Source organism: Prunus mume, linkage group LG3, assembly GCF_029339155.1.
Source record: "Prunus mume cultivar Tortuosa linkage group LG3, ASM2933915v1, whole genome shotgun sequence".
NCBI lineage: Eukaryota > Viridiplantae > Streptophyta > Magnoliopsida > Rosales > Rosaceae > Prunus > Prunus mume.
Window position 1 is genome coordinate 22,973,850 of NC_142700.1, and position 22,967 is coordinate 22,996,816.

The window sequence follows — 22,967 nt, forward strand, 5'->3', positions numbered from 1 at the left end:
GATTCCTTTAAATCAAACATTGAACTTAGTCATGGATGATTAGACCTTCTTCCCAGCCTTGTAACCATAATATTCCATTTTGCATCAAACTCATCCTTATTGTCAGTATTCCATATGGCTTTCTGAAATTCAAGCTCATACTCCTTATAGACAGAATGTGGTCATAGCGAGAAATTTTGATGTGATGTGCCATATGCAAAGTCGAAGAAATGTAGTCGGGAAGGCTATTGAAATTGCTCTGGTCATTGCCGCATCTTGATCTGTAATGATTGTTTTAGGTTCGCCACCTGGCATGGTTTTCTTAAACTCCTCAAACATCCAAATAAACGACTGAGTCGTTTCCTTGCTCAAAAATGCGCATGCTAAGACAATTGTCTGACCATGGTTATTAACTCCCAACATTAGTGCAAATATCAAGTCGTATCGATTCGTGTTGAATGTGGTATCGAATACAACAACATCTCCATAAAACCCGTATGCCCGTCTAGAAGTTGCATGCCCAAAAACATCGACTAAATCTGTATCATGCATCTCCCTCAATCTTGAAATAAAAGCCTCATTTTTTCTGTTCGGCTATAAAATACTCGGTCACTAGTTCAACATCGTGGTTCCTCAGCTTCTCATTCACACTACATTCAAGATTGTAGATATCTTTTTTGATAAAAACCAATTTTATCCATTCCTCCGGATTGCACCTCGAAAATACTTACCTTATGATTAATGGGAATATTAACCGAACTTAACTTTTTTGTGAGTACTTTTGTAGAATCCAAAATACAATGGTGTGATCTCAATAAATGCATTCTTTCTTAGGGGGTCATCTTATGATTATGTCCCTCTGCAAAACGAGATATGGTATACTTCTTGCTCCCATTTGTCTTCACAACCACAATCTTAGCTTTGCAATTGCATCTACTTATTCCCCGCTGTCTTTTTCTCTTTTGAGTTTCATCTTTCTTGTATGCACCTTGTTTGCAACATACAAATTCTTTCATCAGAATCTCTTTCTTATTTTTCCCCCAAAAGCTGGAATGAAGTCGAATACCAAAGCCAGCTAAGAATGCATATCTATTATAGAAATTATAAACGATGTCAAGCGAGTCGAACTTCATCCCAACTGCTGGTGTTTCCTCATTTCTTACTTCAGGAATGTAAACCCTCCCATTACCTGTTACACAATCATCACTCTCTGAGCCCCCAGACATTTTATCCACGTATATTATTTATCTACTTCTATATTACTACATAGCAAATATTAATTCATTAATCAATCATTACTGCATCACAACATATCAATGCATTCCACTTACATAAAACATTGCCCAAATTGACACAAAACACTCAAAGCCTAGCTTGTTGGATTCCAATTACACAAAATGCAAGCAAAATTTAATAATAGTTACGTCATCTCTTGTGAAATAATCTGGAAAAAATAACGCTAGAACCAACATGTTCAACTAAGAACACAAATGTAATTCAAATCAGCAATTACATAACTTCACCCAATATTCTCTCCAAATGCTTACTCCTAATGCCATTAAGCCTAAGTTTAAGATCTTTTACCTACATTTCATAATTTTCCACCCCCCCCCCCCAAAACAATCAACTAAGTATATTGAATATTCATAAAGAAATGACGCATTATTGATGGCAAAATAGCGCATTATTGATTCCACAAATGGCGCATTATTGATGCCACAAATAGCAATTTCCACCCTCATCCAAACCCAACAAAATCAATCCAGCAAGAGTGAACTTACCTCTCAAAGTCAATCGGGAGCTCCGAAATCAGTCAGCTTGATAGAATGTGGTGGACATTAGAGAAGATTCTTTGGTAATGGAGACTCCATCTCTAGCAAAATCAAGGAACAACTGCTGCTGCGGCGTCTAGCTACAAAAAGAGATATACATTTTGCTTTCATCCGAATCTCGTCTGCTGAACGAAAAAAATCAAAACAGGACAATAGCTAGGTAAGAGCCATTAATCGTCATACCGAGGATACCATAGATCGCAAGCCTCCCAAGGAGCCGATGACAAATGGAGCGACTATAGGGTTTGGGAGCTTTAGATCTTTCTAATTGTGGGTTTGCATTACATTCAAAAAGAGAGGATTGTGTTCTTCAGTTTTTCACAGAGAGGGAAAAATCTTCAATTGAAGTTGGGTTTCCAATGGGTCATATTTCAACCCGGTTCTACATGCACCCTCTTTTAAAAACTCACCGTTGGATGAAATCTAACGGCTCTTACATACCCCTTGAAAACACCCCTTATAACTTTTCACTCACTATAGAAGCCCCATCCATAGATATAGCCAAATTGTCTGCAACACAATTTTGTCTACGAGTTTAATTTTTTATCTCATTTCAATGTAAATAACTGATGTTTATCGAGTGATATCGGCTTAATGTTTACCCCACCCCTGAGCTTAAGTAAAGAAAAATACAGTAAACTTCTATATATAAAAAAGAGACAATAGTAAACATTTGAGGGAAAAATAGGGAGAATACAAATAATATAAATTTAATTTTTATTAGAACAATAAATTTTAAAATAAACCCAGACGGAAAACAAAAATAAAAACATTAGGGTTATTGGCTAAGCATGCAAAAAGGAGCCCAGTCCAAGGCTAATCTACTACCAACAACTTCTCTTTCTGCCACTCTCTTCCGAAAGCTAATCTCACACGTCTAGGTTTGAAAGTTTAGGCACGATTGTTATGCAGTTAAGAATGCATGTTATGATCGTTATAACTATATATTAACTCAAATCGAGTTCAGCTAACTTGGAGATGGTTAATTAATCAGGCTTAACACTATTATTTAAGAGACTGTTCACCAAACAATAATTCCTTCATATCATTACTCTTTCCTCCTCTTGGTGTTTTTCTCTTCATGTGCTTTGGTTTCTTCCGAGCAAAACCACAAGTGTCAATGGCGCCGCTGATGCGCATGATGAAGCGGGGGATAGAATTTATGGGGAGGCAATGGAACTTATTTGATATAGCCTCATTGGTTGTGGTTTTTTCTTTGCATTTGCTTGCTCTTTTAGCTCCAGTTCATTTCAGCTGGGGTGCATTATGGTTGGCCTTCGCACTCTATGTTGTGACAGGTCTAGGTATAACTCTAGGTTTCCATAGGAGCCTTGCGCACCGGAGTTTTAAGCTTCCTAGATGGCTCGAATACTTTTTTGTCTATTGCGGGGTTCTTACACTACAGGTACGGTGTGTACGTCAAACGAAAATACTAGTAGACTGAATACAACATTTTACTTTACTTTTTATAACAATGCTCTTGTTTTTTATGTGCAGGGAAGTCCAATTGAATGGGTGAGCACACACAGGTACCACCACCAGTTTACTGACACAAAGAAAGACCCTCATAGCCCTCTCATGGGATTCTGGTTTAGCCACATTGGTTGGATATTGAACAACAGCTTTCGGTTTGAAATTGTAGAAAACTCTCTCTCTACTCTCTCTCTCTCTCTCTCTCTCTCTCTCAAAACTAATTAACATGCCAACTTTGCAGTATGAAAGACGACTAAAGAACGTTGACGATTTAAAAAGGCAGCCGTACTATAGGTTTCTTCATCGCACCTACCTTCTTCACTCGGCTCTTCTTGGAGTTCTACTATATGTCATAGGAGGACTGCCCTATCTTGTTTGGGGAATGGTAAAATTACTCTTACTTTCTTTCTTTCTTCTTCGTTAGCAAGGGCAGATAATGGTGACTATTGCCGCTTTTTTTTTTTTTTTTGTTGGGTAGTGCTTAGAATTACCTTCTAAGTACAAGATTTAATTTGTGTGGTGTATTTTTCTTCCTTTTGCTTCATAATCAGTTGCTTTTGTTTCACTGCAGGGTGTGAGGACGGTAATTGTTTACCATATTACATTTTCAGTAAATTCAATTGGCCACACATGGGGAAAGCAAGTTTGGCACACCGGTGACTTGTCTAGAAACAACTGGTATATTGTAGCTACAATGGAAATATGCCCTATATATATAGATTGAAAACATTTACAATTTACAAGGGTAAATAATAAAGTTAATAAATTTTAACTGTATAGGTTGCTGGCATTGCCAACTCTTGGAGAAGGCTGGCACAATAACCACCATGCTTTTGACTACTCAGCTCGGCAAGGTCTAGAATGGTGGCAGATTGATATTACATGGTATTTGATAAGATTTCTTCAAGTGGTTGGTCTGGCAACCGACGTGAAAACACCAACTGAGACTCAGAAGAAACGAAAAGCTTTACACAACGCCAGCAATTAGAGAAGAATAAGTCAAAAGTTAGCAATGGAAAGTTTAAAAACAACAAAATAGTATTGCACTAGAAATCCAAATTAGGCTATGAACATTTTCCTTATGCCTTTTAAGATAGCTTTGGTTTTATAGGGGAAGAAGGGTTTTTTTTTCTGTTTGTTTGAGGAATAAGGAGAGTTTGGGTCTCTCTATGTTTGCCCAACTAGAGAGATCAAACCTACAAACTTAATCTAATTCATTGCCAACATTAAAGGAGCAAAATTATTATACACTATAAGGACAGTTTTGAGCCCCTTCTACCTGATATATATTCACATTTATTAAATTATTACATTCAAAAACTGGTTTATTTGTATTTGTTTCTGTTTGGGCTTGACTTTGTTGTTGGCCAAAATGTGGCTATTATTGAATTTATTCGATAATGGGTCTAAAGAGGTTTTGGGTTATTTAACAAGTGAAGCCCAACGTTTTCTTGATTCACGAAGTACAAGGCAGAAATTATAAGTGAATGTTTGGTAATTTGAGTTCAAAACTTAAAAAAAATCTGGTTGGTAGGCCCGGATTTGAAAATATAAACTCAAAAACACCCAAATATTTGAAAACATAAAAAATCGGTTTTTTAGAATTTTGTTAGAAAAACTGTTTCAAGCTGCATACCAAACACGTATTTAAATCTTAAAAAATAGATTTTAGAACTCCTTATTTTTAAGAAGAATCAAAGTTTCTGAACACCCTTCTTGAATAGGACACCAAAAGCCACCTAAATCTTGATTACAATCAGCGCCAGTCATGGCCGTTTGGAAATATTTCTAACTTTATGTCACACTTTTGGATTGCCACCTATGTCTTCTTCAGCATGCTGATAAGGACCTTGTTTGTAGTTTCAGCTTTGATCATGGGGTCTTGAGCCCCATGTGCTTGATGTGGGAACATGAATTTTGGCAACCAATAAAAAGGTGACACGTGGAAAAAGAAATATTTCTTAAGTCAACTAATTGCGCTAATTAAATCTCATTTAATTAGGCAATTATCCTTTATTTAAGATAGAAATATCTTGCCAAATCAAGGATCCGATTTCCAGCAAATCTCCTTGATTTATCCTATCACCTATTTTGCAAACCCTAGCCTGCAAGGAGACTCTATAAATAGATGGCTACACTCCACACATGAGGTAACTCTTTCTAACTGAAAAAATCCTAGACTCTCTCTCTCTCTCTCTCTCTCTCTCTCTCTCTCTCTGTCACGCCCTAGACCCGAGGTGGGTGGAAATCTCATGCGCCCGGTGCGTGAGAAAATAAAAATAAAGAAAATAAAAAGAAAGCTGAAATATGGGTTTAAAATAAACTTCTCTTATAAAAAAAAAATAGCTCCAAAAATCTTACAACTTTACAATTAATAAATAAAGCTCAATCACTCTCATCTAATTCAGCCTTAACTGGTTTAGTCCTTGTATTGCCCATTAATTCATCTGAAAAATTAAACAGAGTGAGGGGTGAGCAATCACCGCTCAGTGAGTAGATTATGTAATATGCCAGTCAAGTAATGCCGTTTTACACACTCTAGAAAGTATCATGAAAAGATACACCAGTCCAGATCATATCACATCGTCCCTTCATATCTCGATTATCCTTCATAGCATGTAACCAACCATGTAACCCCTACTGGCCTCACTGCCCTGTGTCCCCGTGTGGTACATCTGTCCCTTGGATACCCCAACATTGAAGTTCTCATGTTTCATGAATAATACATACTTCACAAATATTCCAGTCAATATATATATAATGTGAAAGATTGCACCAATTTAGACATGCTTGACTTGAAATAGAGAGATATTTGTAAATAGAACAAATCCATGATAATTCATGGTTTTCATATTTTATCACAAAATAAGAACTTTAACACATTACATAGACCACTCACCTCGATAATGAGAGCCCTTGAAATAAATTGGCAAGACAACCCATATACCTATCTTCATGTATTATCACCCAAACCAAGCTCTAAGAATTTCATCACCACACTCTCTCCTTCTTTCTCTCTTACTCTTTCTCACTTTCTTGTTCTATCATGCACTACCATGCATCTCCTAAAAATAAGTTGAGGAAATGGTTCCTAATTATAGTACAATAAGAGTCGGCTAAAGATGAGATAGAAGGGGAAAGTCGGCACATCAAGTAGGTGGTGTCAATTGGCATGTGCATATAACTGTAATGTTGCCAGCTATAAGAAATTATATCAGGAGGTGTTCAAAGCTAAGCAAACTCAAGATATATAGATGACAACTCACAAGGTGATAGTGCTCCTTACTTGGCTATAAAAAAAATGGACATGTCTATCACTAATATCAATCAAAGTTGATCACTACAATCCTTTAAACTTAGCCACCAAGTATTGATAACATGCAGGAATTGCAACGAAAGTAAAACATATTCAGATATTTATTTAAAGTATAACATGTAATTTTTATATGTACATATATAAAATATATAAATTAAATGGCAAAATATTAAATCTTCAAACTATATAATTTTATAAATACGGGGTGTCACAATCTACCCTCCTTAAAAAAAAAAATTTCTTCCTTGAAATTTACTAACACTTAAGAAAATCTACTCCTAAAGATCTTTGTCATTCACTTCTTTAAATTCAAACCTATATGCTCACACCAATCTTCTACCACAGTTCCCAAGGCTGTCTAATCCCTATATTATAATACCATTCTCACACGCTCCGGACCCGGGTGGTGGAAACCACGCGCCCGGTGCGTGAGAAAATAAAAATAAAAATAAAAATAAAATAAAAAGAAAGCCGAAATATGGGTTTAAAATAAACTTCTCTTATAAAAAAAAATAGCTCCAAAAATCTTACAACTTTACAATAGGGGTGGGCATCTTAAAACTGAAATACCAAAACCGTAGCCTAACTGTATCGTACCATACCGATTTCATACCGTTTCATTTGGTATGGGGAGATATTCGGTACCGTATCAATAAAGTATGGTATGGTAGTGATATCAAGATTTTGGTACTGGTCAATACTGTACCGTACCGAATAGCACTCTCTCGCTTGTGTCACACCCCAACCCTCGGATTTACAAAACCTTGGATTACGACGTGATTCACACCTTAATTATAGAATTTAATAAAAACTATAACTAAAATGTGAAGAAGACATTTAAATAAATAAAATAGATATTTCACATAAAATATTCAGCAGAAACGCGGAAACGATAACGTTTGAAACCATAAAAATTTTACATTATTTTACAAGTTAGAACTACTCGAGAGTTCACTTAAAGAGTAGCTCATTATTCAACCACAAGCTATGTTACATTCTATAGACATGCCAAAAATCATCACAAGCTCTAGATTTCAGGTTCGGTACTTGCAAAGCGAAATCACAGCTCAGTAGGGACATAAACCTTTTTACTATAAATTGATATTAAATTAAGTGACAAATAATCAAGCAGCCAAATTTCACATTATTAGTAACAATGCATGAATGCTCTTCATCTAATCCTGTTAATTCATATAATTGGACAAGCAGACCTACACAAAAGACCATTCCCATTACCCTCTTTTTCCACCATTATTTTCTCAACCCAAGAACTCCAAATAATTTCCATGACATTATATAGTTCACATATCTCATAAAAACAATGTAATCATTTAAATATCACCAATGTACATATAATCATGCCCACATTGTTCAAACAGTTAAGAGTACGTAAATCAAATAGTACCATGTATAGTATAATGCTCACGAAATTTAATTAAATCAATCTTTGAAAAAGGCCCCCCCAAGAAAACCCCTACCTTGATTCCAAAACTAGCTCCAAATTACGAAAACACAAGCTAAGTACCTCCTCCAAGAATTTCCTCACTGCTCTCTCCCTCTACGTTTTTCTCTCTTTGTAAGAACTTTCATGCAGGTAAAAATGCTTCCAAAAAAACAAAGGAAGTGTCGTATTTATAGTAATACTCAAGAGGTTTCAAATTGTTCTAATTGGCGGAGAGGTGATGACCACGTGGGAACTTGATCTCCAAGTTTAGGATAGCTATTTATCAAATTGCCAACACCTCATGCTAAATAAGGCTTAGTCATCTCAATAGAATGACACTTGGAGTCTTAAAGTGTGTTTGTACAAATTATCTAGGCCACTTCAACTTGGTCGGCAAGGAAGAGATAAAGTTAAAAGCAATACATAAACTTATTTCTAATATTACTACTATTTTTTTAATAACTAAGAACAAAATCTAAAAGTATAACACCTAAAACAAAACAATTATATATATATATAAGTTATTATTGTAGTAGTATAATAATTAGTAAAAAATTATAACAACAATGTTTACATTTATGTACCAAGATAATTAAAAATATAACCAATATATATATATATATATATTTATATATATTTTAAAATACGGGTATTCACAACTTGCCTCTCAAACGCCAAAGCCAAACCCTTACTCTCCTCAGACAGAAACGCTTCGCTCTGTCAAACTCTCAAACTCAGGCCATTCGAACTCTCCTCCATACCCAGACCCAGCTCTCTGTCTCTCTCTCAATCTCACTCGATTCAAGCTCTCTCCAAGCCAAATCCTTCTCATCTCATCTCGATCTCTCACTCGATTCAAGCTCTCTTTGTCTCTCACTCTCTCGAACTCAATCTGTCTCACTGTCAGTCTTTGGATTTCTTGATATGTCTCTGTCTCACTCTCTTAATCTCTCGATTTCTCCATCTTTCTGATCTCTCTCAAGCTCTCAACCCTCTCTCAGCTCTCTGGAATAAGAAGCATCCCAAATCGACGAAGGGACAAATGGTAAGTTTGCTGTGATTTTTGTTAATTTATTTAGGGTTAATTAAATACGAATGAAGTTTTTGGAATTCCTTGTCTAGAATGTTGATTGTATGCTAGGAATATTGTGGGTCTAAGTCTAACACCTTTTTTCCCAATGTTGATGAAAACAAGACAGAAGAGAAGGTCATGTTTTTCTGGATTATGACATTTGTGTTGTGTTGTTGATTCTGGATTATGGCATTTATGTTGTGTTGTTGATTCTAGATTATGCCATTTGTTATGTGTTGTTGATTTCTTGCTTTTTCTATATTTTGATAGCCTTTGTGTGTATGTTTATAGAGCCTTTTTCTTTGATTCATTTGATAATAAAAAGCTGTTTCATGTATATGGTTTCTTTCATTGACTGTATTAGCATAAATTTCCATGTATGCATCATAAAATTAACTGAGCTTTGTTATTGGGTATGGAGTTGCATAGGACTCGAAAATTCTCCTTCACATACAAAATCTGCATTTGTTTTTGTTAATTACATCATGAATTGGTGCTTGATGTTTTTATTGGTTGTTGCTGCTTTGTTTTTATCCGTCCCAATGGCCACCTGAGCTAAATTGGTTGCTGCTCTGTTTTTATTTGTATAAATTGGTGCCTGTTGTGTTATAACTTATATGCATTGCATGTGAAGCAGAAACTTTATCTAAAGGTTTATTCTGATTTTTGTTAATTCTTGTCATGTAGTCTCGATCAAGTAAGCATCAGGAGCACAGTCGACTTGCTGTTTCTTCAACGGCAACATCACCAAAGACCACCACGTTCTGTGCAGCCGGAAGCCCAACCTTCTGAAGCTCATGTGCCTGAGCCAATGCAAGCCCTTGAGAGTGAAGATACATAAATGGTTAGTGAACTGAACTCATATAGCAAAGGTAGAGGTAATAAGAGAAGTTGGGTTTGGGATCATTTTACACCCTAAGATGATAAAAAATTAAAAAAAAACTGTCAAAAGGATGAGGCCACATGTGGTAGATGTAGAAGTTATGAATAAAAGAGCTAAATGAAGATATTGTCCTAAATCTAAACTTGGTCTTGGAGATTATGCATGTGATAGTGGAAAAAATGGGACTTCGGGAATGATAAGTCATATTAGAAAATATTGCAAATACTACCCACCTAACCAAGATAAAACACAAAAAATAATTACTGGTGATAGGAGTCAGAGTAACAAAATGGTTGCTAGGGGGTTTTTGCAAAGTGATGTTATGGATGCATGTGTTGAAATGATTGTGATTGATGAGCTACCATTTTCTTTTGTAGAAAAGAAAGGTTTTATAAAGTTTTTTAGTGTTGCTTGTCCAATGTTTGAAGTGCCTAGTAGGAGAAAAACAGTGAGGCAGTTTCTTAAAATGTATGATGCACAAAAACAGCAGCTGAAGAATGATTTAAGTGCACATAGAATCAACCTCACGACTGACACTTGGACAAGTATCCAAAACACCAATTACATGGTGGTCACTGCACACTTCATAGATTGTGATTGAAAGATGCACAAAAGGGTTTTAAGCTTTTGTGTTATTCCTAATCACCAAGGCAACACCATAGGAGACCTCACTGAGAGTTGTTTATTATAGTGGGGTATAGAGAAGGTTTTAACCATTATTGTGGACAATGCCTCTGCAAATAAAGTGGCAATTGATTGGGTGAGATATAAAATTCACAAATGGAACAATTCACATACTATTTTGGGTAGGAAGTACTTACATATGAGATGTTATGCTCACATCACTAATTTAATTGTGTTTAGTGTGTTGAGGAAGTTGCAAAAATCTGTTTTGGCAATTAGGAATGCTGTGAGGTATGTTCGATCGTCTCCACAGAGATTGGATTATTTTAAAACCTCTATTGAGAAGGAGAAACTGACCTGCGAAGGTCTTGTATGCATGGATGTCCCCACAAGATGGAATTCAACATACATGATGTTGGATGCAACCTTGAAATTTAAGAAGGCTTTTACTAGAATGGCAGAGGATTTGAACAGCCCATTCATGGCTTATTTCAAAGAGCCAGATGAGGTAGTTGATGAGGATGGTGTAGTTCAGACTAATAGTAGGCAGTGTCAAGTTGGAACACCAACTGATGTAGATTGGGACAATGCAACAGTGTTTGCAAGGTTTTTGAAGGTGCTTTATGAGGTGACCTTGAAGGTGTGATTGTATCTTTGCAACCCCACAGTTCATAAAACATTTCATGCAGTTATTTCCATGGAAAATGAGATTGACAAGTTGTTTGTGGCACCTGAATTTGCCACTAGTTCAAATGCAAAGAAAGTGTTGACTGACATGGCTGGATCTATGAGAACAAAATACAATAAATTTTGTCAAATATCAAGATTTGAACATGTTGGTGTTGATTGCACTTGTTTTGGATCCAAGGTTCAAGTTGAGGCATATCACCCATCTCTTTAAGAAGGAAAATTTTGATGAGGATGATGTGCAAATAAAGACAAGATAAGTGAAAAGTATGTTAATGGCCCTCTATGATGAGTATGTACCAAAGGTAGATAGTGGCATTCACATGAGATAGAATTCTACCACAGAATATGTAGGATCTGCAAGTGGTAGTAATAATATGGTTGGAGAAAGTGTTGGTGATGATTTTTTAGATGATTTGATTAGGGAGCTGGAAGAGAGTGATGAGGCTGTGGTGTCACATGAAGTTGATTCTTACTTGGCAGATCCTTTGACATTTGTTTCCAAAGATGCATTTTTTGACATATTGATGTGGTGGAAACTCAATGGGCCCAAGTATCATGTCTTAGCAGCAATTGCGAAGGATGTCCTTTTAATTCAAACTTCCACAATGGCATCTGAGAGTTGTTTTAGCACTGGTGGCATAGTCATAGATGCATTTAGGAGTTCATTAACTCCTAAATCAGTGGAGGCTTTGCTATGCATGCAAAATTGGTTGAGAGGGGGTGAAATTTCAAGCTTGGAAGATACACCTTCGATTGAAGAATTTGAATTTTATTGAATCAGGTAAATTATTTTAAATATTGTTTGTTATTTATATCAGTTTGCATTGAATTCTTTCTAATAGTTGTTTGGGTAATTTGCAGAATATGCAAATGATGGGGATACTTGAATTCAAATCGTGGGCTGCAAATGAAGCTTGGATTGCATAACTTTCTGTTTTTGTCATTTATGTTTGGATTGTGTTTGTATTTTTGTAAGCCATAAGGCATAATTTTAACTATTTTGGTTTGTAAGCCATAAAGCATGAGTTTTAACCATTTGGATTTGATGAATCTGTTAATGGATAAATATTGATTTGGTTGATTTGGATATTGAATATGTTGATGGATATTGAATATGTTGAATCTTTGAATTTGTAAGTTAGGCATCACTTATTTTGGTGAATGAATATGTTGAATATTTAATTGGTTCATTTTTTAGTTGTGCCATTTTGGTAACGAAATGGTACCTATACCGTATCAATACCGATTTGGCATGGTACGGTACAGTACAAATTTTGGCAAACCATAATCTCATACTGTACCATACCGATTTAAATTTCCGGTATTGGTAGCGATACGGGCTCAATACCGTACCATACGGTACCGTGCCCACCCCTACTTTACAATTAATAAATAAAGCTCAATCACTCTCATCTAATTCAGCCTCAACTGGTTTAGTCCTTGTCTTGCCTACTAATTCATTTGAAAAATTAAACAGGGTGAGAGGTGAGCAAGCACCGCTTAGTGAGTAGATTATGTAATATGCCAGTCAAGCAATGTCGTTTTACACACTCTAGAAAATATCATGAAAATATACACAAGTCCAGATCATCTCTTCATATCTCGGCTATCCTTCATAGCATGTAACCATTTGTCCCTGAGTCCTACTAGGGCAAGAAGGGTATTTTAGTAATTTAGGCCGACACATGCCTGGTGTCAGATAAGGAGAGGGTTCATCATGGATTCCAAGGGGGAATTCAAGCGGGTCCTTTCAATTTGGTATCAGAGCATTAGGTTAAATTCCTATAGACTCTGCACCTTGTGTACCTCCTTATTTCGGTGAAGTGTTTGACGTCCTATTATGTTGTCTTGCCTTCTCGACGTGGTTGAGCTCATATGCTGGTTGAGATTAACGACTGTTTGGAACATTTGAATTTCGTGTTTATCAAGATGACTGTGCCCATGGTGCTAAAAGTTTGGCACAACTGGTAAGTAATGTGGGTATGGGAATTTGAAGTACGGTGTGTTGACAATGGACAAAGTATTTTTGGATATACATATGCAGGATATCTCTCTGATCCACATAATGGTCGTTCACAAACTTGCTATGTATTTACCTGTGGAGGGACAACAATCTCATGGCGTTCCATAAAGCAAACATTAGTGGCTACATCCTCCAATCACTCAGAAATACTTGCACTCCATGAAGCGAGTCATGAATGCGTTTGGTTAATATCAATAATCCATCATATACGGAGCACATGTTATTTACCTTCAGTGAAAAATACTCCAACAACCATATATGAAGATAATGCTGCTTGTATTACTTAAATCAAGATAGGATACATCAAGGGAGATAGGACCAAACACATATCACCAAAGTTTTTCCACACACACGAACTTCAGGAGAATCAAGAAATTGAAGTCAAACAGATACTTTCAAGTGATAATCTGGCTGATCTTTTCACCAAATTGTTACTGAAATGCACATTTCAAAAACTGGTGCATGACATTGGATTACGTCGACTTTCCAATTAGTAAAATTAATGACATACTTATCAGGGGGAGCGTGCTATCAACAAAGTTTCTTTACACTATACTCTTTTATCTTCGCCTAGGTTTTTATCTCAACGATTTTTTCCTGGCACGCATGTTAGTGTCATATACACAGAATTTTATGTTACACATGGTTATGTACTATTTTTCTCTTCGACCAGTTTTTGTCTCACCGAATTTTACCGGCAATGTTTTTAATGAAGCATATTCCATGCATGATGGACATCAAAGGGGGAGTGTTGCAAATACATGTTGTAAATCAATATAGATTAATATGAATGCCCATCATTACCAATCATCCCTACCATTATATACTTACCCCACAATTCTATCATTATATTTGAAACCTATCATATGACTCACCACCCTATATTATATTTTAAATCGTAGTGAATGGTGTATTCAGTGGCAGACCCACAGAGGCGCAAGGAGGTGCGATTGCACCTCCCATTGTCGAAAAAGCTTTGGAGGTGTCGGAGTTGCCCCTTTGCTATGGTGCCCACCAACTGCTTGAGCAAATACCGAACAGTATTCTTCTTTCACTTGCCTTACTTTTTAAAGTCCTGCCAAACGACGTCGTTTTGGGCCAGGGCAAAAAAAACAAAACCTTGCAAACTGCTGACACGGAATGAAAGCCTCCCAATCCAATTTGAAGAAGCTGTGCAAGGTGATATCACTGATATGCAGCAAATCTCAATTTGCTTTTAATCATGCAAGATGCCTCATCCCAAATCCTAATATGAATTTCAACAGAGATGGAGTCCTTGCCTTTGAATTTCAGCAATTTTAGTTCTGCTTCCTTTCCTCTGTTTTTGTTAGTGATAAGTTTTATTATTATTATTTTTATTCAGTCCTTGGCCAATATCAAAACCATTATTGTTGTTTTCTTTTTGTAGAGAACTCCAAGTCTTTTATAAAAACGGATTCATCGATCAAGTCTTGTGCCAAGGAACAAAATATTGTATCAATCAAACCTCCAAAGTATGTTCGAATGTAATTCATAGTTAATCTAGAAAGAAAGAAAAAAAGATGAAACATGCTGCGCTTTTTTTTTTCTTCTTTATCAACTGTTGCACTCGCACCAGTTTCGTTTTTGGCATATAAATGAAATTTGCATTGTTTAAATTATAAGGCTATTTGGCTGTAAATTTTTTTAAAGCTTTTAGTATTTCAAAATTGCACATCCACTGAAAAATTCTTAGATCCACCAATAAGTGTATTACTTATGCCTATAAATAGACACCAACAATAATAAGAATGAGGAACTAGAACACAAGAATAAATGAGTTTTCTTCTTCCAAATCTCTCTCCAAAATCCTCTTCATTTTATAACAGGATAGCAATTTAAAAGACACCTACAATTTGGTAACAATTCGAAACCACCTTCAAAATTCGGGAAGTTTCATGTAGTCAATTCAAAAATAAGTATTTCGTGGACCAATCTCATTTGGCAATTTGTCTCTAGTCTTTCACGAATTTTAGAAGCGACAAAAATAGAAATAGAGAAAGGACGAGCCCAATCTCTCAAATAATGTAGCTCTACCTCTACTTGACACCGTTGCTGTCCCCACATCCCGGCAACCTGAAAAAGAGCATATTATTCACCAAGGTTTGCCAACGAGGTGATGATCTCCCAAATTTTTTGACTCTGTTGTATTTCCATGAAGAAACCAGCGAAAATTTCAGAAAGAGAGAGACATATTCGACATGGGTTTCTCCAAAGACAATCTTAAAGGCTTTGTTTTGGCTTTGCTTTCAAGTGGGTTCATAGGGGCAAGCTTTATTATCAAGAAGAAAGGCCTCAGAAGAGCCGCAGCTGCTTCTGGGGTCAGAGCTGGTGACTTTCTGTTCATTTATTTATTCTCAATCTCGGTTTTTCTTTTACCTATATTGGTTTTATCAGATGGGGTTTTTTTTCTTCTATTGATTGGTTTGTTATTGATCCTTGATTGTTGTAGGTTATGGCGGGTACTCTTATCTCTTGGAGCCTCTGTGGTGGCTGGGCTTTATTACAAGTAAGCTTCTACTTCTGTTTTTGGCTTTTTGGTTCTGTTTCATAATGTTTGTAAGACAGCCAAAATTCTGATAACTGTTGTCGTTTTTTGTATATTTTTATCGTTGAATATAGATTCTGCAAATAGTTATGGCCATGTTGTCTATAAAACTTTATGGATTATGGTCATTACTTGCTCTTATGAGTTTTTGGTATTGCATCACCATTCGTGCTTCATTTTGTAATCGAGTTCAAGTGCTTGTCATGGGAAATAATTTTCTTCACCATGGAAGTAATGCTATTGTTGCGTTGTAGCAATTGATGTTTTCCAATGTCACTATGTCAGTTAAAAGTACGGGTTTTGGTACTCATTTTGTTCGTTCAATTCCACTGATGGTTTGCAGAATCTCTCTTGATTTATGATTTTTGATATAGTGATTGTTGGAGAGATTGCAAACTTTGTTGCCTATGCATTTGCTCCGGCAGTTCTTGTTACCCCTCTCGGTGCATTAAGTATAATTGTAAGGTAACTGCTCATATATTGCTTTTGATTCCGTGCTTGGTCGTTCGTATATATTTTTATCATGTCCTATGATGTTGTTAGGTTTTACTAATAATGTTTAAAAATTGAATGGTATGGTGTAGTGCTGTGCTGGCTCATTTTATCTTGAAGGAGAGGTTGCACCGGCTTGGAGTTCTGGGCTGTGTAATGTGCATTGCTGGGTCTATCATTATTGTTATCCATGCACCAAAGGAGCATTCTATAACGTCAGTTCTTGAAATATGGAGTATGGCAACTCAGCCAGGTTTGATTCAGGCTATTTGTTTTATTCGAATTCCTTTTTCTCTGTTTTCTTGAGCTCTATATGATTCTTCATTGGAAATTAACAGCATATACTGTCTATTTCAGCTTTTTTGCTTTATGTGGGCTCGGTGGTTGTTCTGGTTTTCATACTAGTCTTCCATTTTGCACCACAGTGTGGGCACACGAATGTGCTAGTTTTCACCGGCATTTGTTCATTGATGGGTTCTCTCTCGGTAAATTGTTTCAAGTACTTATAAGCTTTAGTTCATTTCTGTCTTACTGTATTGAGTTTCTCTCTTTTCAACCTATGGTGTTCTCCAAAAAAATAAAAATAAAGAGGAAACCTGATCCTCTCTCATTCTTGTCTTCCTGTACTAAAATAATTATGCATTATACAGAATGTAAGAATTTAAACTTTAAGCACAAAGTTCACACATAAAACTAGTGTTCAAATTGTTCTAATATCAACCTGTAAGTTCTTCATGCTCAAATTTCATTCTAAAGTTACAGTACAGATTTATTTCGAGAAAGTATAGGGTGGGGACTGGGTGGGTAATTGATACATAAGTCAAACTGATTACTTAGTTGGATGAAGACAAATTTCTGTTAGCACATCAATCTACACAGCCCCTGTAGTCTGCTTTAAATGATTTTTTGTTATCAAATTATTTCCTTTCAATTTTAATAATATCTGGATCTCTCGTAATTTACATGCATTGTTTTCCATGATTCTGCAGGTGATGAGTGTTAAAGCCCTAGGAACTGCTCTGAAATTAACTTTTGAGGGGAAGAATCAGTTAATCTATCCAGAGACGTGGTTTTTTATGTTGGTCGTAGCTACATGCGTTATCACTCAAATGAATTATTTGAATAAGGTTAGAAACTCCATTTCATTGTGAATATGTTAGATATGGACATAGTCTGATTCATAGGAGTCTTTTGGAAGTTCTTGCTCTTGTACTGTTCTTCCACCTTTCCCCTTCTCCAGAATAGTTTTCTGGCTATTCCCTTGTCCTGCCGTTTGCTTTGCTCTTGTGCATTGCATCTATCACTAACAGAAAAAGTAGTCTGAACATAAGTAGGCTTTTGTTTAGTCTATAAAATTTGACAAGTTCAGGGACGAGTGGTTCTACATACTTTTCAGAGGATGTATGGGAAACCCATCAAGTTTTGTTCAGTTTTAGACCTTTTCCCGTCTTTAAGATTAATCTTGTTCTATCCTCACTACTAAGTTAGTCAAAGAAAGCAGTTTTCTAATGAATATATGCTGCAAAAGAAAAAAAAAATCGGTATTGAAAATACATTTGTACAACTCAAAGTCTGTAGCTGCCTTCGGTGGAGGCTTTAACTACAATTAATCATAGGATAATTTCATGTCATATGATCTTTTCAAATTTCTGTGTAATGTTCAGTATAGTTTCCATGTTAACATGTGGTTGTCACATCTCTTACTCATATTTTCATATAATTTTTTTTTCTTCACTAGAGTGGTTGGTGGCATTGATAACATATTACATGTCATTTAAAGAGTGGTGGTGATGCAGGACAAAGAGAAATAATATCCAAGTAAGATCAAAATGGAAATTTATGGAATGCAAGGAGAAAATTAAAAGAAAACGATAGAAACTAATAGCATCACACCAATAGTGTTTTTGGAATCACTTATAGAGGCCTTAGGCATCACACCTAGGCTCAGGTTGCATCGTACATACCTTGAGAGAAGTAAAGCTGATGTTACTTTATTCAATCATCAAAATCTGTTCTCTATGATCACGACTAGATAATTTATAGAACCTAAACCTAAGAACTTTGGATAAAAAAGTACTAAAATATCCTTCACTTAAACAGCCTTAAAACGACTCTTCAAACAGAAAACGGAAGAGAAACCCTAGGTATATTTAAGTATCCTTACCTTAAATAATGTTAAAATAAAACAGTCCACCATTATTGACTGAACTTGCCCAAGCCCAACTATTTACTATCCTTAATGCACCCAACCCAACTGTGCCACACTATGGCTTGAGCCTTGGATATACCATGCCTTTGATAAACCTTTAAGGGTTCCTGCCACTTTTGTTTCTCCTCAGTTGGTGGTAGAGGATATTTTCTGAATGTTGCATGTTTATCCCTTGGATTCTAGTTTGGAACTCAACTGAAGCCATCAAGCATGGCTCATTGATGTAATTCCTCAGGATAGTTTAATTACTTCAATTCTTGCTGGCAAGAACACGATTTTGCACAAGTTTCCAGTTGCCTAAGATTTCTTAGGTTATATTTGTTAGAATGTTTCATATCTTACATTCAATGAACCAATGTGGTAGAACATAGCTGGCTTGCCTATTTGGGTCATGGCTGGAATCTGGGCTGCATATTAAGATTCTTTAGAAATACTCAGTTAGTCAATTCAATTTAACTCACATTCTGCTATTGACTTGAGAATACATGAAAATAGTTATTCTGAAATTTCCAGGAGTTTGCTTTACTGATTCCTCTCTTTTATTTATTTATTTTTTGTGAAATCCTGAATAGGAGGGGCATAATGAAAAAAAAGAAAGTAATGAGGTCGGTATTGTAGAGAATAAAGAACCTAAGGGCCCATTTCTGAGGAGTGATTTCAAATATAGGGACTTACTTAATATTTATTATTTATAGCTAAATTGCTCAATTGGACGGGACGGTAATAGTCCTTTTAGTCTTGTTTTAATTAATTTAGCCTTATTATCTCAACTGAATTCTTTACTTTAAATTATTCCATCCCATGACACTGTAATTTAGTTTATGTATAATATAAGGCAGCTTTTTTTTACTAGGTGGAAAAGCATTCAGATCAGAAAGAAAGCATGCAATCCTTAGTTATGCATCCACAGCTTTTTTAATTTGGTACAACTATTTGGGTCTCATCTAGTTCATTACAATAAAAGATATATAACTTGGTTTGTCAACATTTCTGTAAGCATCTTAAAAAACATAATTAAAAGGTAAAAATAACTTGAGGGTTATTCTTTATTGCAGTAGTAGTTTGGCTCTTGCTTTTTGCGCGTGCATGAACATATATATGGATACATTCAAGGATACATGTATACCATATATATGTATGTTTCTTTAGAAGAATTAAAGGAATCTTTGTATTCATATTTTCTACTGAACCACTCAACTCTGATTTTTCAGGCGCTTGATACATTCAACACTGCAGTCGTGTCCCCTATTTATTATGTCATGTTTACAACGCTGGCAATCATTGCTAGTGTCATAATGTTTAAGGTATTGTTCCCTTAAAAAAAAAAAAAAAAATTGTTTAAGGTATTGTTAAGTGATAGTATTATAAGTTGGACATGTCATGGTGTCATCTCTTTGCCAAGTCTAGCTTCAGTTCCAAGTTGGATTGTTGTTAATGTGATTGATTTTAACAGAAGGCATGAATCTGGAATGTGACTACAAGGCATACACTGAAAAGTAGCTCCAGTAGATCCTTGTGTGGATAATAACATCTGATTTGGCATTTCAAGCAAAGATCATCCAGTTAAGAAAATCACACTTTTTATGAGGCTAAAGCCAGGTCCATTAATTTAGTTGACATGAAAAAATGTTGGTTCTTTGGTTGATTGGAATTGGTAAGGGACTTCATAAAAAGCTGACGAAAGTGTACAATGTCAGTGCTACTAACTATACTTAAAATTAACCTATATTAGAATTAGTCAAACTTAGCCATCCAGTACTCTTGATCCAAATTGGAGGGCTAACTTTATGACAGGGAGAATTCTAAAGGGTTTGCTCTACTTTTTGTATCAGAATTGTTGTTCAGACACTCAATTTCTACTGCTTAAAATGTGATGTATATCTGCACTATAAAAGAGAAGAAACAGAGTCAGATTTCAGTTTCTTGGTTAGACCAACTTACAGAAAATAGGTTAGACCAACTTACAGAAAATATTTTTTTGCATAGAATGCTATGTGACCATTCTTTCTAGCAAAATATTTTTTGTTCTTCTACTAAAACCACAGGCTGTTGATTGTGGAGTTAGTTTGATGACATTAATTACATACTGCTTTTTATGATTTTAGGATTGGGATGACCAAAGTGGGGGAGCCATCCTATCAGAAATATGTGGATTTATTGTTGTATTATGTGGGACCATCTTATTGCATTCAACAAAAGAATTTGAAAGAAGCTCTTCGTTTAGAGGTGTGAGACCAATCTGTTCTTTTACCTTTTTTTTTTCTCTCTCTACTCTAGTATCATCTATTTCCTAACCAGTTGACTCTCTTAAATTTCCAATTATTTTGTGCTTTATGCTTGTTGAAATAAACAGGTGGTAGTTATATGCCTGTGTCACCTTCATTATCTGCGCGACTTTGTAGTGGCGGGAATGGAGAATTAGAGAAACATGAAGAAGAAGATGGGTCACCTTCGGAGGAAATTTGCTTAAGAAGACAAGAATTGTACTAGATCATATCTAGGATGATACCATTCCATTCCATATACCTACAAGGCAAGCAAGAGTTAAGTGCCAACCATTGTTTTACCATTGTCCATTAGATGAATCTATGCTTGCCCCATCTTTGTCAAATCCAAACTTACAGTGCTGGGTGGTGGCTGTTTGCTGAACTGCCAACTGCATTTTCTGTGTAGACGAGGAGGAATGGATTGACAATGCTGACTTAACCTAGGGCTTCGCAGACAGTTCGTCCAAGATTTCAATAATGGGTGGTTTGTTCACATTATGAAATAAGGAAAGATAGCTTTAAAATCATGTGAAGCCAAAGCATACATGAAGACCTGGATTTTATATCCAGGCAGGGCTTTTCTTTGTTGAGGTTAACTACGGCGAAAATTGATGTATGAAGGAGCTCAAGGTCAGTGGGGAGTTGAAGTTTCTGCCCAATTTTTTTCCTGGTGACTTCAAACATAGATTTTTTTAGTTTGCTTATTGGTACTAATTCTTTTAGGGGTGGTTGGGGTTGGTGATTTGCCCTTTTTCGCTTTTTGGAAGGCATAATAAGAAATACGTCTTTGTAGAGTTCTGTAACCGCTTATGATTGTACTTTTTGAAGATTGCTGAGTTGATCTAGAAATGTTTATGCACACACATTGTGTTTGTGACTTTTGTTGGATCAATACAACCGTTTTTCTGATCAAATAAAAACCAATTCTAATACCTTTTCTTCTGTGCAAATCGATTTTCTAGTACCAATCCATCATGTCCTTTTGGATCAATCCCTACAAATTCTGTTTAAATGAAATACTACAGAGACTTGTCATTTTGTGTGAGCCATCCTTGTGTGATTGGATACACATTTACTGCAGGCTTTTTAAAAATAAAAATAAAACTAAATGGTTGGTTTCATAAAAGACTTACGTTTGATGCATTAGTTAAAACATTGTTTAAGCAATTCATCTTCGGTTTAATCATCTCTACACGGATTTTGGTTGTCTAGCTCAAGCAGTGAATGTGCTTGTGAGAGATGACACTGTGAAAGCATTGAATGTGCTTTTCTTGTTGCCATTCTGATAGGAGAGACATATATAAAGAGAGGAGATTTTAGGGTTGGTTGTCAGGGAAGGGAGAATAATTTACATAACAGGGATGCCACTGTGGCATCTCAAGCCTATCACACCTTGCCATGTTAGAAAGTTGTGTTGCCATATCGGAAAGTTAAAACACATAGCAATGAGTGATTGGCACGAGATAACACTACAGTGGTATTTCCGGTATAAAAAAGCTTTTCTCTAGGGAAGGGACCGCGTGTTGTCAGCCACTGGCGAATGCAAAGGGGGGTTATTGGGGTTGATTTGCCCCATGAAATTAGTTCAAATGTGCATATTTGATGGTTTTATTGATACGTGATAGCTAGTGCATGGGCATATTGGATGGCTTTTTTGATATGTGATAGCTAGGGTAACAAAGAGGGAAAAATAAATGAAACTTAATTTTCATTTTCCGGCTAGGAAAGCAATTAGAGTATAAAAAAAAACTATTGTTTAATTTTTGCAGTTATTTTTGTCAAAAAAAATGTATGGAGACTTTTACACCAAGACTCCTTGGGGTACAAAACCTGGATCCGCCACTGTTGTCGGCGATTCAGTTGGTGAGTTTTTTCCCTTCAGTTTTTGTCTTCAAGGGCATATTAGTAACTTCATATTTTGCTGGACAGGAACAGACAAGCAAAACGCAAAACAAACAAGGAGAGGCCAATTGGTCTAGTCTAGTTAAAAAGCGTTGATTTGTAGGAATCTGCTGTACCTTATGATACTTTAGTAGTAGGTGTCGTGAAACCCCTTATCATGACACTTTGATAGTGTATGACAAAACAAAAACAAAA

The 22,967-nt window shown here is 35.9% G+C and overlaps 2 protein-coding genes across 2 annotated transcripts; both read left to right on the top strand.

The window, feature by feature from the left end:
• Positions 1-2,855: 2,855 nt before the first annotated feature.
• Positions 2,856-4,567, top strand: LOC103326775 (palmitoyl-monogalactosyldiacylglycerol delta-7 desaturase, chloroplastic-like). Its single transcript, XM_016792984.2, has 5 exons — positions 2,856-3,216; positions 3,309-3,449; positions 3,526-3,669; positions 3,856-3,962; positions 4,065-4,567. Exons 1-5 carry the CDS (start codon positions 2,893-2,895, stop codon positions 4,270-4,272), a joined length of 924 nt encoding a protein of 307 aa, XP_016648470.2. The 5' UTR covers positions 2,856-2,892; the 3' UTR covers positions 4,273-4,567.
• Positions 4,568-15,380: 10,813 nt separating this feature from the next.
• LOC103326770 (putative magnesium transporter NIPA6) lies at positions 15,381-21,790 on the top strand. The gene is made up of 9 exons (XM_008229009.3): positions 15,381-15,685; positions 15,807-15,863; positions 16,277-16,367; positions 16,487-16,647; positions 16,752-16,879; positions 17,384-17,521; positions 19,815-19,907; positions 20,709-20,829; positions 20,957-21,790. Exons 1-9 carry the CDS (start codon positions 15,556-15,558, stop codon positions 21,091-21,093), a joined length of 1,056 nt encoding a protein of 351 aa, XP_008227231.1. The 5' UTR covers positions 15,381-15,555; the 3' UTR covers positions 21,094-21,790.
• The last annotated feature ends 1,177 nt before the right edge of the window (positions 21,791-22,967 follow it).

Coding starts and splice junctions, on each gene's coding strand:
- LOC103326775 (XM_016792984.2), top strand. CDS start 2,893: ATGTGCTTTGGTTTCTTCCGAGCAAAACCACAAGTGTCAATGGCGCCG. Junction 3,217..3,308: donor GCGGGGTTCTTACACTACAG/GTACGGTGTGTA, acceptor TTTTATGTGCAG/GGAAGTCCAATTGAATGGGT. Junction 3,450..3,525: donor ACAGCTTTCGGTTTGAAATT/GTAGAAAACTCT, acceptor CCAACTTTGCAG/TATGAAAGACGACTAAAGAA.
- LOC103326770 (XM_008229009.3), top strand. CDS start 15,556: ATGGGTTTCTCCAAAGACAATCTTAAAGGCTTTGTTTTGGCTTTGCTT. Junction 15,686..15,806: donor TGCTTCTGGGGTCAGAGCTG/GTGACTTTCTGT, acceptor TGATTGTTGTAG/GTTATGGCGGGTACTCTTAT. Junction 16,880..17,383: donor CATTGATGGGTTCTCTCTCG/GTAAATTGTTTC, acceptor ATGATTCTGCAG/GTGATGAGTGTTAAAGCCCT.